Source organism: Formica exsecta, unplaced genomic scaffold (assembly GCF_003651465.1).
Source record: "Formica exsecta isolate Colony F162 unplaced genomic scaffold, ASM365146v1 scaffold1056, whole genome shotgun sequence".
NCBI lineage: Eukaryota > Metazoa > Arthropoda > Insecta > Hymenoptera > Formicidae > Formica > Formica exsecta.
In genome coordinates this window covers 19,917-35,651 of record NW_021848396.1, presented here as the reverse complement: position 1 = coordinate 35,651, position 15,735 = coordinate 19,917, and the positions used below count along the sequence as shown (strand labels likewise).

The 15,735-nt window shown below is 34.4% G+C and overlaps 4 protein-coding genes across 6 annotated transcripts; all 4 read left to right on the top strand.

Moving 5' to 3' along the window:
- The first annotated feature begins 99 nt into the window (after window positions 1-99).
- Window positions 100-2,232, top strand: LOC115233737 (odorant receptor 82a-like). Of its 2 annotated transcripts, XM_029804303.1 has the most exons (5): window positions 100-913; window positions 1,275-1,374; window positions 1,459-1,566; window positions 1,749-1,904; window positions 2,074-2,232. In XM_029804303.1, exons 1-5 carry the CDS (start codon window positions 123-125, stop codon window positions 2,125-2,127), a joined length of 1,209 nt encoding a protein of 402 aa, XP_029660163.1. In that variant the 5' UTR covers window positions 100-122; the 3' UTR covers window positions 2,128-2,232. The 2 variants fall into 2 exon arrangements, with proteins under 2 accessions (XP_029660163.1, XP_029660155.1); XM_029804295.1 differs by lacking the exon at window positions 2,074-2,232 and having other exon boundaries at window positions 1,726-1,895.
- A 596-nt stretch (window positions 2,233-2,828) lies between these two features.
- LOC115233969 lies at window positions 2,829-9,891 on the top strand. The gene is made up of 10 exons (XM_029804640.1): window positions 2,829-3,447; window positions 3,650-3,749; window positions 5,489-6,300; window positions 6,567-6,673; window positions 7,209-7,351; window positions 8,158-8,888; window positions 8,974-9,073; window positions 9,247-9,357; window positions 9,584-9,739; window positions 9,814-9,891. Exons 1-10 carry the CDS (start codon window positions 2,918-2,920, stop codon window positions 9,889-9,891), a joined length of 2,868 nt encoding a protein of 955 aa, XP_029660500.1. The 5' UTR covers window positions 2,829-2,917.
- A 155-nt stretch (window positions 9,892-10,046) lies between these two features.
- On the top strand, window positions 10,047-11,835 carry LOC115233750. Its single transcript, XM_029804312.1, has 4 exons — window positions 10,047-10,860; window positions 11,222-11,321; window positions 11,406-11,513; window positions 11,673-11,835. The coding sequence occupies exons 1-4, from the start codon at window positions 10,070-10,072 to the stop codon at window positions 11,724-11,726; spliced, it is 1,053 nt and encodes a 350-aa protein (XP_029660172.1). The 5' UTR covers window positions 10,047-10,069; the 3' UTR covers window positions 11,727-11,835.
- A 538-nt stretch (window positions 11,836-12,373) lies between these two features.
- Window positions 12,374-14,404, top strand: LOC115233695 (odorant receptor 4-like). Of its 2 annotated transcripts, XM_029804262.1 has the most exons (5): window positions 12,374-13,208; window positions 13,279-13,378; window positions 13,513-13,623; window positions 14,024-14,179; window positions 14,264-14,404. In XM_029804262.1, the coding sequence occupies exons 1-5, from the start codon at window positions 12,397-12,399 to the stop codon at window positions 14,312-14,314; spliced, it is 1,230 nt and encodes a 409-aa protein (XP_029660122.1). In that variant the 5' UTR covers window positions 12,374-12,396; the 3' UTR covers window positions 14,315-14,404. The 2 variants fall into 2 exon arrangements, with proteins under 2 accessions (XP_029660122.1, XP_029660126.1); XM_029804266.1 differs by lacking the exon at window positions 13,513-13,623.
- Window positions 14,405-15,735: the final 1,331 nt, after the last annotated feature.

Here is a 15,735-nt window from a genome sequence, read left to right as displayed (position 1 = left end):
GCGTGTATTATTCGAAAGTATAGTCGGCAAAATGCGCACGCGTTACTCTATATGACTATCACTCATCGTTTTTTTTCGGATGATTATTTGCTCAATCGTGTCCGTGCGCTTGCAAAGCGAACATGAAGAGTTCCCTGCAGAATTTTCCGATCATATTCGACTACATAAAGGATACGGAGTATAGCATACAACCAATTCGTTGGCTCCTGAGGCCAATAAGCATCTGGCCAGTATCATCGATCAAGGAAAAGATTCTGTCGATGGTGCTACTGCTAGTGTGCGTTTTCCTCATCGCCAGTACTTTAATACCTTGTGCATTGGCTATTTTTCTGGATGAGACCAAGGACGTGGAGGCAAAGGTACGCGATTTCGGGCCTCTCAGCAATTGGGTGCTCGCAAGTCTCAAGTACTGCACGTTGCTGACGCATGTCGGCGACATACGTCGATGTATCGAACATATCGAATCAGATTGGCGAGCCGTGACGAAAATAGAGGAGCGAGAAGTGATGTTGAAGAACGCCAGGATCGGTCGCTTCATCGCGATATTCGCCGCGACTTTCGTGCACAGCGGAGTGTTCTCCTACAGTATCTTCCGAGGAATGACGTTGGACGAGTCCACCGCTGATAACGTGTCGGTGCATTCCCTGCCTTTCGCGTTCTATGATAAGATTCTGGATACTACGACAAGCCCGACGTACGAAATAGTGTTTGCGATACAATTTTTATCTACGTTTGTAGTAAATTCCATAGTGGCAGCTACATGTAGTATCACTTCCGTTTTTGTAATGCATGCCTGTGGTCAATTAAAGATTCTGATATCCTTGTTAGATAATTTCATCGACAAGAATGAAAAGAGAGACTTTTCGCAGCAAAAATTCGCAGTTGTCGTCGAGCATCATTTAAAGATACTTAGGTAAGAATTGAATGAATTGAATTATGTAGATTTCAATTTCGCGAAATTCATATTTGTGTTTTACATGACAACCTTATTAATTTCTTAAATGTTAATTAGATTTTTAGTAGATTTTTAGTTAATTTTTTTGTACAATATATAACCAAAACGGATTTATTTTTATCTTTTGCTTTAAATTTAATAATACACCAGATATTGTTTAATAATACATTAACCTTACTTATTGAATAAATATGTTCTAAAATATACGTCTTTATATAATATAATATGTATTAATAAATCATATATATGTATATGAGAAAATATGTGCAAACAATTAATTATTATAATGCATATTACGTATTTCTAAATACATTTTTAGCTTTGTATCCTACATAGAGAAAATTACGAATGTTGTTTGTCTCGTGGAAATAGGGGGATGCACAATGCATATGTGCCTCTTAGGATATTATTGCATATTGGTAAGCGCACATCATGAAATTCACATGTAACATTTACACATTAGTTTTATCTATTTTTTGTATAAATTAACTAATCTTTTTCAGGAATGGAATCAAGACAGTAAAGGTATAATTGCGTACGGTATAATATTGATCTCTGTCACTTTCAATATCTTTATATTTTGTTACATCGGGGAGATCCTTTCGGAACAGGTAATGTCAGCGCTGTTATATAAAAAATTAGAACTTTAAAGATTTTTTTGGTGATTAATAAGAAATTGTATAATCTAGAGCAAAATAGTTAATTTTCCCTATGAGTTTTATTGAAACACTATACTGCCGCGAACGTATTTTCCGATTTAATCGTAACAGGTATATAAAATGGGTTATAACAGTGCGACCAAGTTGGCGAAATCGCCTATATGACAAAATGGTATCTATTACCTGGAAACAGTGCCCTCGGTTTTGTTCTGATAATTTTACGTTCTAGCATCGTGGTCAAAATCACTGCTGGAAAAATGATCGAGCTTTCCCTCTCTACTTTCGGTAATGTAAGTATACAAAAATGTATCTCTCAATTCAGATAGATATATCTTATATATATATATATATATAATATATATAAAGATTCTTTAAAAATAAATTAATTATTTTGAAAGTTAATCATTAACTGAATAAATATATTTTTTATAGCGACAATATGACTAATAACTGTTTCAGGTAATTAAATCTGCATTAGCATATTTGAACATACTTCGTACTCTTATTACGTAAATATTAATAATTTTTAATATATTAAGTAGAGCATGTAAGTAAATAGCGAATAGTAAGCTATTAAATAATTAAATAATAATGATATATTTATGGGAGAATACTATATAATATTCTTCTCTGTTCTCAAAATAAAATTTAGATACTTTGCTTGCTCTTTTAAATTTGCAATATATATTTTGCTATTTTGCTATATACAATTATGTTAATAAAATTAATTATTTTATTTTATTTAATAAATCATGATGATGCGATCTACAACATAACTGCTTTTTCAAAACTGTAATACACGATGCACGAAACTTCAATACCAAGTATCGATTACGAACTGTTTCTACCTGTTGCCGCGGCAATGTTGCAAATGACCATAATAATACACAACAATACATGGGTAAAGACCACCTTGCGCATTACGTGCCGTTCACTGTCTGCGCACGCGTTGACTGTTACTACTGTGTACGACAGCGCAGGGGTAGCTCAGTAAACTAGCTACCTTCGTCAGAAAATCATGGGGCATGACACCATGAATAATCCTGGCACCATTGCATCTACGTACTTGATCGACAACGAGTATAGTATTCAGATAATACGTTGGATTCTCAAAGCTATTAATCTATGGCCACGATCTACCAACATTTCGATCGTTGAAAAGGCCCGTTCCAAATTTCTGATATTTATATGCTATTTTCTGATAATTGCCATCATGATACCGAGTGGTCTAAGTATCTTTTTGGAGTCGCAGGAGACCTTCGAAGTCAAGTTGCGTAGCTTCGGGCCGCTCACCTTCTGGTTCATGGCGATGATAAATTATTCCTGTCTCTTGATGCATGTCGATGACATACGCAGCTGCGTAAAGCACGTAGAGACGGACTGGCGGCTCATTAAAAAAGTCGAAGATCGGCAGATAATGCTGAGAAATGCCAAAATAGGTAGATTCATCGCCGGCTTCTGCACCGTGTTTATGCATAGTGGTGTTTTTTCGTACAATGTTGCCCGAGTTTTTTCCAAAGACGTTTTATACATGGATAACAGCAGTGTGATGGTTCGCGCCTTACCTTATCCCTTCTATAGCAAGATCCTGAACGCGCATTTCAGTCCGGCATACGAGTTCGTGTTTTTTCTACAATGCTTCTCGACCTTTGTCGTCAATTCCGTCACGGTTGCCGCGTGTGGCCTCGCGGCGGTTTTCGTGATGCACGCGTGCGGCCAGCTCAAAATTTTAATGTCCTGGTTAGACAATCTTCTGGACGGACAAAATGAAGAGAAAAATTCTATAAAACAAAGGTTCGCCATCATTGTGGAGCATCATCTGAGAGTGTTGAGGTAAGCTATTATTCTTGACTTTTTGTTGTACACATGATATTTTGTGATATTTTGCATCTCGATCACAAGTTTAATTCTAAAGTAATAATAAATAATTAATATAAGAAAATTTTTTCAATGCAAATTTTATGCATAATTCACAATCGAACAAGACTTATTACAAGATAATTACGGTAGATTGTGATGTACATTATATTTGCAGACTTGTATCCCGTACAGAAAGAATTACGAATATAATATGTCTTGTAGAATTAGTCGGATGTACGATGCACATATGTCTTTTAGGATATTATTGCATTATGGTATGGATATGTTTCGGAATTTATGTATAGTGCTTATTTTTACTTTATTATTTATCCATTTGACTATATATATTTCTAACATTATTCCTTTTAGGATTGGGTACAAGATAACAAACAGAATATTATTTCATATTGTATAATATTAACTTCAGTTACTTTTAATATTTTTATATTTTGTTACATAGGAGAGGTCCTTTCTGAGCAGGTAATATCTCAAATTGAAAATAATAAACAATTTTATGCTATAATAAAAAAGCAATTACGCCTATAATATAGTTTATAATTGTGAAATTTATTGAAATCAAAAATTGTTGGGGTCTCTTCAATTGCATTATAACAGGTATATATAAAACGGCCTTTAACAGGGCGGACAAGTTGGTAAATCTGCTTATATGACGAATTGGTATCTCTTGCCTGGGAAAACGGCCCTTGGACTCGTTTTGATAATTTTAAGATCCGACACTGCCCTTAAAATTACTGCTGGGAACATTGTTCAGCTGTCATTTATTACGTTCGGTGATGTGAGTGATGCAAAGAGAAATATATAAATATGTAAATCGTGTGAAAAAATTATATATATATAAATCATTTATATATATATATATTTTTTTTTTTTTCAAAGAGTGATGACTTCTTTTTAAATGTGTAATTTTTAACTATTTCAGGTAATTAAATCTGCATTAGCATATTTAAATATATTTCGAACATTGATTACATAAATAATAACATAATCATAATGTGAGAAAAGTAAACAATATGCAATATAGACAATTTATTATAAAATAACAAACAGAGAAATCTAATAAATTTACTATGTAATATATTTCTATCTTAAATAAGGACACATTTTCCGGTGCAAGTCATACACTAACAAAATATTGTAAATAAAATTTACGTAAATTGTCAATATAAGTTTCAGTTTTTGAATAGATATAATATATGCAATTTTCTGAAAACTGCATAAATTTTGCAGAATAAAAATATGTCATATTCATTCATGCAATTTATACTTACATCACATAATTTTATAAAATATTTTATAAAAATGTAACATCAATCTTACTTCCAGGTTTAGAAAGCATCAATAACATATTTTAACGTACTCTAAAAACTCTTTAATATTTTAATATTAAATATATTAAATAATTTTTTTAATTTGATTTTATAAGCTATTATACTCATTAGATATATAACAGTATTTTGTTTATCAAAATAAATCAAGCTTCACTGTTCACAGAGTTGTTATTACATATCTTTTTCATCGAATATGATTATATTGTATAATTATAATCATTAATATATTGCATAACTTCAAGAAACATTTCTGTCAACCTTTCGCAGAGAAGTTTGTCTTATTATACTTACTATGATCATATATACGAAGTAAGACAAAAGTAGAAAATCGTCTACTGTTCATATCAGAAAATATGAAGCAGGAAACGAAACCCGGCATACACATTACGCATTCCCCCTCAATCATGAATAATATCCTCAGAACTCTACTTGGTGAAACTCCCTTTTCGCATCCCCTTGAGAGGACCTGCACGCAACACGCAATGAAATCCCAGAAAGTAAAACCTATTGAAGTCTCATTAATAATAAAATGGCGAAGTAGGAAGGATCAATTGCGTTTATGCACGGACGCACGAGTGTCCAGAGACAGACGGAAAATGCACATGCGCATACTTCGTGATCAGTCCGCTCGCGTTCAGTCAGTTGTGCGTGTCGTTACGATTTAGTCATTCACCATGTACGATCATTCTCTCGAGTCCGCGATAGACGGTTGGAACTATAGCATCCAGCTGAATCGCTGGTTCCTAAAACCGGTTGGCGCGTGGCCTCTGACACTTTGCGAAACCACAACGGAGAAGATCAGCTGCGTGATCTTGTCGGTGATCAGCTGCTTTCTAATATGTTTTCTGCTCGTCCCGTGCACTCTCGGCACCATTCTAGTAGACACTGATCTCGACATGAAAATCAGAATGATTGGTCCAATCAGTTTCTTCCTGATGGCCGTGGTAAAGCAATACATCCTCATCGCCCGCGGCGAACGCATCAGCGAATGCATCCGACACATCCGCGCGGACTGGGATCGAGTCAGGCTGGGTCACGAGAAGGACCGCGAAGTCATGTTGGACAATGCCAAATTTGGCAGATGGCTTTCTTTCGTCAGCGCGGCCTTCATGTATTCCGCTGGCTTCTTTTATACCACGCTGATGCCGCTTTGTGCAAAAAGAACGGAGATAATCGATAACGAGACGGTGAGATTACTGTCCTTCCCGATCTACCGCGGCCTCCTCGATCCACGGACCACTCCGTCCTTTGAGATCGCTCAATTCACGCAAACTCTAGCTGGTTACGCCATTTACACGCTCACCATCGGTGTCTGCAGCCTGGCCGCGGTATTCGTCATGCATGCTTGCGGTCAGTTCCGGATTCTCATGCTAAAGATGGAGAATCTTGCGGACGGAAAAAAAAGAAAGAGCATCAGCGGAAAGACGCCCGAGGAAAGGCTCAGCGACATCGTGAAATATCACATTAGAATATTAAGGTAACATGCGCATTAACTTCCGTATTAATAATATCTTATAATCGCGATTTATACGTGAAGAAAAATATACGCAAACATAAAAGAATTAAATTATAATCAAAAATCTTCTTTCTTACGAAATATCAGAGTTCTAATATGATTTTGAATGAAATATATAAAATAAATAAAAATCTTGTGTAGACAAACGCGTGATTTCTCAATTATTATGAATAAAATCAAAGAAAATATTTCGGCTCTTTTTTCTACAGTTTTTACATAACTTACAGTTTTATAACTCGCACCGAGGGATTATTAAATGAGATTTTCTTCGTGGATGTAGTAGGATGTACGCTCAATATATGTTTTTTGGCATTCAATATGATGACGGTACGAAATATAATCGCAGAAAACGTTTTAAGTACATGAGTAACATAATATAAAAAACTATAACAGTTTCTTGTTCACGACATTTTGATGTTAGCCTTTTAGGAATGGGAACATCGTGAAACTTTAGGAACGATGACATTCTGCTCGTTACTCATATCCTTTACGTTCAATATATTTATTCTTTGCTATATTGGAGAACTCCTTGCCGAACAGGTACTTCAACTATAATTACATCGTACAATCTTTGTATTTAGTACAAAAAATTGTGATATTTGCAAATTCAAAGTGCAATCACGCAGTCAGCTAATCTGAGAACTCGAACAAATTAATGTAAATTTAATTTTCCCGATTAATTTATTATCAATTCTTTCAGAATGCTTAGTTATATTAAATTTATTAAATCTGATTTTATAAGAAAAAATATATACAAATTTTTGGTTATAACATGAAAACCTAATGTGATATAAATAATTGCATTCTAAATGCATTGCGAGAATTATTTTCCATAGAAAACATCAATCTAATTTTTGCACAAATTGCACAAATTGCTACGAAGTCTTACATGATAAACTGGTATTATTTACCGGGTAAAAGTGCGCTCGGTTTAATATTAGTAATGAATACCACGATTACCACGATCAAACCAGGAAAATTTATGGAGTTATCTTTGGCCAGTTTTTGCAGCGTAAGTAGATAATGACAGAACTATTTATCGCGCGCACAATATAAATGTAAGACAAGAAACATTTCAGATTGTGAAAGCAGCCATGGCTTACATGAATTTACTTCGTACTTTTTACGTCTGATACGACGCGCCATTATTGTTATCAAATGTAACATTAGCGCTAATACAAATTAGATATATGTTAGCAAATCAATATTCGTCAATAAATCATTTTCAGTAAATTATCATTTATGTAAATATAAACTAAAAATAAAAAGAAATAAATTTAGAAAATTGATAAACATAATTGAAACTGTGAATTAAAAATTAATTACGTTCACAATAAAATCTAAAATTATAGATTGTGTTATAATTAGATGTTGTGTAAAAAAATACGGTAATTCAATGCACATACTTATTCTTTATCTGCGATACTTTCAACGCACTGCGTTACGCACTACGGAAATACTAGAAATATATCCGCGAAACTATGTTAGAACTCGTCGTGAACTTCACGTCCCTACGCACTTTCAGTCATCATCGAACCCTCGGACATGCAATGACCGGGAAAGGGGATAACCCCTCGCATACGCATGTATCTTCTGACTTCGTTACACATGGTAGACATAAATCGTATATGCACGCGATTGCGGAATCATTATTCCCCACGCTTGCGTCGCCTCGCGGACGTCGTGACGCCGTCGTCCGCGTGCTTCATTGTCAGTCGACGTTTATCCCCCGCGGACGACAGCATGCGCGATCGATCCAGACTTCCGGATAAGATATACAATGTGCATTACGAGAATGATATACGTTATACTATGCAGCTATGCCGTTGGATTCTGAAACCGATCGGCATCTGGCATCTCGTTTATGGCCATTCGTCGCAATACGAGAAACTGCTTTCGATAACGCTGATTTTCGCATGCTTTTCTGTCTTGTGTTTCGTGCTCGTACCTTCCGGTCCATACACTCTACTTCGCGAGAAAGACATCAACGTTAAGCTTAAGCTCTTTGGTCCGGTTGGCTTCTGCCTGACTTCCGCGATAAAGTATTGCTTCCTCGGAATGCGCGGTACGGCGATTGGAAAATGCATCAAGCATGTCGAACATGACTGGCAGATGGTTCAATATCAAGATCATCGTAAAATGATGCTGAGAAATGTACTAGTGGGCCGCAGACTCACCACATTATGCGTGATTTTTCTTTACACCGGTGGAATGTCTTATCATACAATTATGCCGCTGTTATCTATGAAAACGAACAATAACTACACGAATAGACCGTTGGTTTATCCCGGCTACGATATTTACTTCGATCCTCAGGCAAGTCCCGTTTACGAGATTATCTTTTGTGTACATTGCCTATCCGCTATGATCCAGTACAGTATCACGACGGCGGTGTGCAGTTTGGCAGCGATTTTTGCGACGCACGCGTGCGGACAAGTGCAGATATTGATGACGCTGTTGGACGACATGGTGGATGGTAAAAAAAACAAGAACACGACCGTGGACAAGCGTCTGTCTTTAATAACGAGGCATCACGTGCGCGTGCTGAGGTGAGATGAAAATGGGAAAAGCTCCAGGATAATTTCGATGACGCGTGTTTTTAGATTTTCGAGTAGATTCATGGCGCGTTTCTAGATTTACGGCCGATGTGGAGGAAGTGTTGCATGAAATATGCTTGATGGAACTGGTAGCCGCAACTTTGATTATATGCTTACTCGAGTACTATTGCATGACGGTGAGAGGAATGTAATAACCAATGTCAAATGATAATGACACTGTTTTTCTCTTCATTCATATAATTTCTTATATTCAAAATTATGATAGTAATGAGAATTATAATGATTAAAAATGTTTTTCTTTCTCATATTGATAAATAATAAATATGTAATTGTACATTTGCCTTCTCAGGAATGGGAAAATAGCGACGCCGTGGCAATCTTTACATATTTTATTCTACTGATATCTTTAACGTTCAATATTCTAATATTTTGTTATATCGGCGAGCTCATTGTGGAAGAGGTATATATCTTTTATATATAATAATATTTCTAACAATAAAAAAAGAATTATTCTTTTTTTCTTTAATCATGCTGTCTTATTTGTATAAATGAGCAGCAATAATCATGGCAGAGCCTTAGCATTGTTATCATATTACAAATTTCAAACACAATTTTGCAGATTATAATGAATAATATAATAGTATTTTATACAATATGTAAAGTATTAATATATATACATTTATTAGTATAGCAAAATTGCTTCAGCCGCGTATGAAGTTAATTGGTACGACTTACCTGGCCATAAAGCTCTCGATCTCGTATTGATCATCGCGATGTCTCATTATCCACCCAAGCTTACGGCTGGCAAGTTCTGTGATTTATCCCTGAATACTTTTGGCACTGTAAGTCAAATATAGAGAATTATTTTGTTAATATTTCAATAATTATTATAATTTATTTCTATTCATATTTATAGAATTATTCTTTCAACAAAACAGTGAATTATTTGCGTGACCCAGCTGTTATTGCGTGCAATCAGCTGTCTATCGTGTAATAAACCCACCATTGCTTCAATACGCTATCACCGTAAATATCGATTCCCCAAGAGACGCGTGTATTATTCGAAAGTATAGTCGGCAAAATGCGCACGCGTTACTCTATATGACTATCACTCATCGTTTTTTTTCGGATGATTATTTGCTCAATCGTGTCCGTGCGCTTGCAAAGCGAACATGAAGAGTTCCCTGCAGAATTTTCCGATCATATTCGACTACATAAAGGATACGGAGTATAGCATACAACCAATTCGTTGGCTCCTGAGGCCAATAAGCATCTGGCCAGTATCATCGATCAAGGAAAAGATTCTGTCGATGGTGCTACTGCTAGTGTGCGTTTTCCTCATCGCTAGTACTTTAATACCTTGTGCGTTGGCTATTTTTCTGGATGAGACCAAGGACGTGGAGGCAAAGGTACGCGATTTCGGGCCTCTCAGCAATTGGGTGCTCGCAAGTCTCAAGTACTGCACGTTGCTGACGCATGTCGGCGACATACGTCGATGTATCGAACATATCGAATCAGATTGGCGAGCCGTGACGAAAATAGAGGAGCGAGAAGTGATGTTGAAGAACGCCAGGATCGGTCGCTTCATCGCGATATTCGCCGCGACTTTCGTGCACAGCGGAGTGTTCTCCTACAGTATCTTCCGAGGAATGACGTTGGACGAGTCCACCGCTGATAACGTGTCGGTGCATTCCCTGCCTTTCGCGTTCTATGATAAGATTCTGGATACTACGACAAGCCCGACGTACGAAATAGTGTTTGCGATACAATTTTTATCTACGTTTGTAGTAAATTCCATAGTGGCAGCTACATGTAGTATCACTTCCGTTTTTGTAATGCATGCCTGTGGTCAATTAAAGATTCTGATATCCTTGTTAGATAATTTCATCGACAAGAATGAAAAGAGAGACTTTTCGCAGCAAAAATTCGCAGTTGTCGTCGAGCATCATTTAAAGATACTTAGGTAAGAATTGAATGAATTGAATTATGTAGATTTCAATTTCGCGAAATTCATATTTGTGTTTTACATGACAACCTTATTAATTTCTTAAATGTTAATTAGATTTTTAGTAGATTTTTAGTTAATTTTTTTGTACAATATATAACCAAAACGGATTTATTTTTATCTTTTGCTTTAAATTTAATAATACACCAGATATTGTTTAATAATACATTAACCTTACTTATTGAATAAATATGTTCTAAAATATACGTCTTTATATAATATAATATGTATTAATAAATCATATATATGTATATGAGAAAATATGTGCAAACAATTAATTATTATAATGCATATTACGTATTTCTAAATACATTTTTAGCTTTGTATCCTACATAGAGAAAATTACGAATGTTGTTTGTCTCGTGGAAATAGGGGGATGCACAATGCATATGTGCCTCTTAGGATATTATTGCATATTGGTAAGCGCACATCATGAAATTCACATGTAACATTTACACATTAGTTTTATCTATTTTTTGTATAAATTAACTAATCTTTTTCAGGAATGGAATCAAGACAGTAAAGGTATAATTGCGTACGGTATAATATTGATCTCTGTCACTTTCAATATCTTTATATTTTGTTACATCGGGGAGATCCTTTCGGAACAGGTAATGTCAGCGCTGTTATATAAAAAATTAGAACTTTAAAGATTTTTTTGGTGATTAATAAGAAATTGTATAATCTAGAGCAAAATAGTTAATTTTCCCTATGAGTTTTATTGAAACACTATACTGCCGCGAACGTATTTTCCGATTTAATCGTAACAGGTATATAAAATGGGTTATAACAGTGCGACCAAGTTGGCGAAATCGCCTATATGACAAAATGGTATCTATTACCTGGAAACAGTGCCCTCGGTTTTGTTCTGATAATTTTACGTTCTAGCATCGTGGTCAAAATCACTGCTGGAAAAATGATCGAGCTTTCCCTCTCTACTTTCGGTAATGTAAGTATACAAAAAGATTATTAGTCTAACAAATGTTTTAGTAAATAAAATTATAATATTACCATTATATATATAATTAAATATATATAACAAAAAATATATTATATTCAAAAATTATAATATGCTATGTTATATATACAAAAAAGATTAGAAAATACGCATGTTGCAATTGTATTTTAAAAGACAAATGCATAATATTATATTATATATAATGATTGTATACATAACATTTTAGAAATCGCGAAGACGTATGATTTACAACGATAAGTTGCGTATTTGAAAGATATTGAAATTGTGGATTATATGCGTGCTACTATATTATAACTTGTCATGAACTTCAGATCTCTTTGCACTCACACATTACAGCACCCTCAGACGAGCAATGACCATAGAAAAGTCAATTATCTACGTATGTATGGTTTACCACACATGACAGACATGAAACGCACGCGGAATCATTATTCCCCGCGCTTGCGTCGCGTTGCGAACATCGGGACGCCGCCGTATGCGAGTTTCAGTCTTCGTTGCACCTTACGGGTGACAGCATGTGCGATCGATCCCAACTTCCAGAAACCATGGTTGAGCACAATGCACATTACGAGCACGACATACGTTACACCATGCAGCTGTGTCGATGGGTCTTGAAACCGATCGGTATCTGGCACTTCATCTACGGTCATGCGTCGCGAAATGAAAAGCTCATCTCCCTAGCACTGATCGTCACGTGCTTCTCCGCTCTGTGCTTCGTCCTGATACCTTCCGGATTGCACACTTTGTTCTACGAGAAGGACATTAACGTCAAAGTCAAGCTCTTCGGTCCGGTCGGTTTCTGTCTGACTTCCACGATCAAGTATTGCTATCTCGGTGTGCGCAGCGCCGCATTCGGAAGATGCATTCGGCACGTCGAGGACGACTGGCGGATCGTTCGATATCAAGATCATCGCGAAATTATGATGAAGAATGCACTGGTTGGCCGCAGACTCACCATGTTATGCGCGATCTTCCTTTATACCGGTGGATTGTCTTATCATACGATCCTGCCGTTATCTTCTAGGCAAGTCGACCAGAATATCACGCACAGACCGCTCACCTATCCTGGCTACAACCTCTTCTTCGATCCTGAAGCCAGCCCAGTTTACGAGATCGTGTTTCTCATCCACTGTCTGTTTGCGCTAATCACGTATAACATCACGACAGCAGCGTGCAGTTTGGCAGCGATCTTTGTGACGCACGCTTGTGGACAACTGCAGATATTAATGACGATGTTGGATGACCTGGTCGATGGAAAAAGGAACAAGGATACCACTGTGGAGAAACGTCTACGCGGTATAGCGAGGCATCATGTGCGAGTATTGAGGTGAGTAAAAAAATACGAAGATGATCTAAATAGATAATGAGGCGCGGCGAAATACGTGATACGCTTCCAGATTTTCCACTAATGTAGAAGAAGTGCTACGCGAAATATGCTTAATGGAACTGGTGGCTTCCACTTTGATTATATGCTTACTCGAATACTATTGCTTAACGGTAAAGGAGATATCATGATAATAAATATCGTTGTCATGATAATATAATAGTCTTCCCTAAAGTTGCACAAATTCTTAATTTGAAACTCATTGAACAAGTTTTGTCGAATTTTATGAAAGTCATATATTTTTTAGGAATGGGAAAATAGCGATGCTACAGCCATTTTAACCTATTTTATTCTATTGATTTCCTTTACATTTAATATTCTGATATTTTGTTATATCGGCGAACTCCTCGTGGAACAGGTAAATCGTTATGTCTTTAAGGATAAGACAATTTTTCACGGATTTACTATTAATTACATTACGTGCATCACTCTATTCAACAATTTAACAAATTGTTATACAAAGAATTATAAAGTTCATTATTGTTATATATTTTAAAAACAAGCTTTTATAAAATGTATTTCATTTATTTATTTTATTTTAATTGTTGAATTTTTGTGCAAAAATAATATTATTGTGTGTGTGATCATCACATATACATATAATTAAATGCAAAACACATAATACAATTTTAAAATCAATAATGTGTGATATCTATAACGATATTTTAATATAGTTTTACACATTTATTGTGACATTATTAGTTTCGCACATTAAGTGATATAAATATATCTATATTAATCTTTTGTATTTTCATCAGTATAGCAAAATTGGTTCAGCCGTCTATAACATTAATTGGTACGATTTACCCGGAAATAAAGCTCTTGGTCTCGTATTAATCATCACGATGTCTCAATATCCGCCTAAACTTACAGCTGGCAAATTTTTCGATTTATCTATTTACACATTTGGTGCCGTGAGTTTTTGCTGAAATTAATATTAAAATTATTATGTCAAACATAATTATTAATTTATCCTTAAATTTTTGTTACTCTTTCAGGTACTTAAAACGTCCGTGGTATATTTAAATTTGCTTCGGACAATTACATAATAAAAAATTATTATATTTTTTTATTATAGTTCCTAACTGCAAAAATTTGCTATAAAAATATATTTTTTGCTCCCAACAAATATTATATAGAAATCGATAATAAACTAACATATATATAACAAATCTTTATTTGATCAATCATAAAATATACCTAAAATATTAATATTAATAAATAAGCTTATAATACTATCATTATAATTTCAAATGCGCATAGCAAAAAATACATAATATATTTAAAAATTAGAATTTATTACACACATTATAGATAAAGATGAAACGCACGCGATTCTGAAATCATTAGCCCCGCGCTTGTGTCACATCAGGAAATATATTTCAATTTTCGTCTTTCGCATTTCACGAACGAGTACTAAGGTGAGTAAAAAATTGCAAAGATTGTATGGATAGATCATATGGCGCGTTTTTAGATTTTTGAATAAATACGTGACACACATTTCCAGATTTTCGGTCAATGTAGAGAAAGTTCGCTATGCGAAATATGCTTAATGGAATTGATTGCTTAACAATAAAAAAAAATCATTGTAACAGATCTCAATGTAACAATAACGTTATATATTTTAAAAACAAGCTTTTATAAAATGTATTTCATTTATTTATTTTATTTTAATTGTTGAATTTTTGTGCAAAAATAATATTATTGTGTGTGTGATCATCACATATACATATAATTAAATGCAAAACACATAATACAATTTTAAAATCAATAATGTGTGATATCTATAACGATATTTTAATATAGTTTTACACATTTATTGTGACATTATTAGTTTCGCACATTAAGTGATATAAATATATCTATATTAATCTTTTGTATTTTCATCAGTATAGCAAAATTGGTTCAGCCGTCTATAACATTAATTGGTACGATTTACCCGGAAATAAAGCTCTTGGTCTCGTATTAATCATCACGATGTCTCAATATCCGCCTAAACTTACAGCTGGCAAATTTTTCGATTTATCTATTTACACATTTGGTGCCGTGAGTTTTTGCTGAAATTAATATTAAAATTATTATGTCAAACATAATTATTAATTTATCCTTAAATTTTGGTTACTCTTTCAGGTACTTAAAACGTCCGTGGTATATTTAAATTTGCTTCGGACAATTACATAATAAAAAATTATTATATTTTTTTATTATAGTTCCTAACTGCAAAAATTTGCTATAAAAATATATTTTTTGCTCCCAACAAATATTATATAGAAATCGATAATAAATTAACATATATATAACAAATCTTTATTTGATCAATCATAAAATATACCTAAAATATTAATATTAATAAATAAGCTTATAATACTATCATTATAATTTCAAATGCGCATAGCAAAAAATACATAATATATTTAAAAATTAGAATTTATTACACACATTATAGATAAAGATGAAACGCACGCGATTC

Excerpts from the sequence above, each read along its gene's own strand:
- LOC115233737 (XM_029804303.1), top strand. The coding sequence starts at position 123 with ATGAAGAGTTCCCTGCAGAATTTTCCGATCATATTCGACTACATAAAG. Across the intron at positions 1,567-1,748 it reads GGGAGATCCTTTCGGAACAG|TGCGACCAAGTTGGCGAAAT; the intron begins GTAATGTCAGCG and ends GGGTTATAACAG. Across the intron at positions 1,905-2,073 it reads CCCTCTCTACTTTCGGTAAT|GTAATTAAATCTGCATTAGC; the intron begins GTAAGTATACAA and ends TAACTGTTTCAG.
- LOC115233969 (XM_029804640.1), top strand. The coding sequence starts at position 2,918 with ATGGCGATGATAAATTATTCCTGTCTCTTGATGCATGTCGATGACATA. Across the intron at positions 6,301-6,566 it reads TATCACATTAGAATATTAAG|TTTTATAACTCGCACCGAGG; the intron begins GTAACATGCGCA and ends CATAACTTACAG. Across the intron at positions 9,358-9,583 it reads GCGAGCTCATTGTGGAAGAG|TATAGCAAAATTGCTTCAGC; the intron begins GTATATATCTTT and ends TACATTTATTAG.
- LOC115233750 (XM_029804312.1), top strand. The coding sequence starts at position 10,070 with ATGAAGAGTTCCCTGCAGAATTTTCCGATCATATTCGACTACATAAAG. Across the intron at positions 10,861-11,221 it reads CATCATTTAAAGATACTTAG|CTTTGTATCCTACATAGAGA; the intron begins GTAAGAATTGAA and ends ATACATTTTTAG. Across the intron at positions 11,322-11,405 it reads TAGGATATTATTGCATATTG|GAATGGAATCAAGACAGTAA; the intron begins GTAAGCGCACAT and ends AATCTTTTTCAG.
- LOC115233695 (XM_029804262.1), top strand. The coding sequence starts at position 12,397 with ATGTGCGATCGATCCCAACTTCCAGAAACCATGGTTGAGCACAATGCA. Across the intron at positions 13,209-13,278 it reads CATCATGTGCGAGTATTGAG|ATTTTCCACTAATGTAGAAG; the intron begins GTGAGTAAAAAA and ends ATACGCTTCCAG. Across the intron at positions 14,180-14,263 it reads CTATTTACACATTTGGTGCC|GTACTTAAAACGTCCGTGGT; the intron begins GTGAGTTTTTGC and ends TTACTCTTTCAG.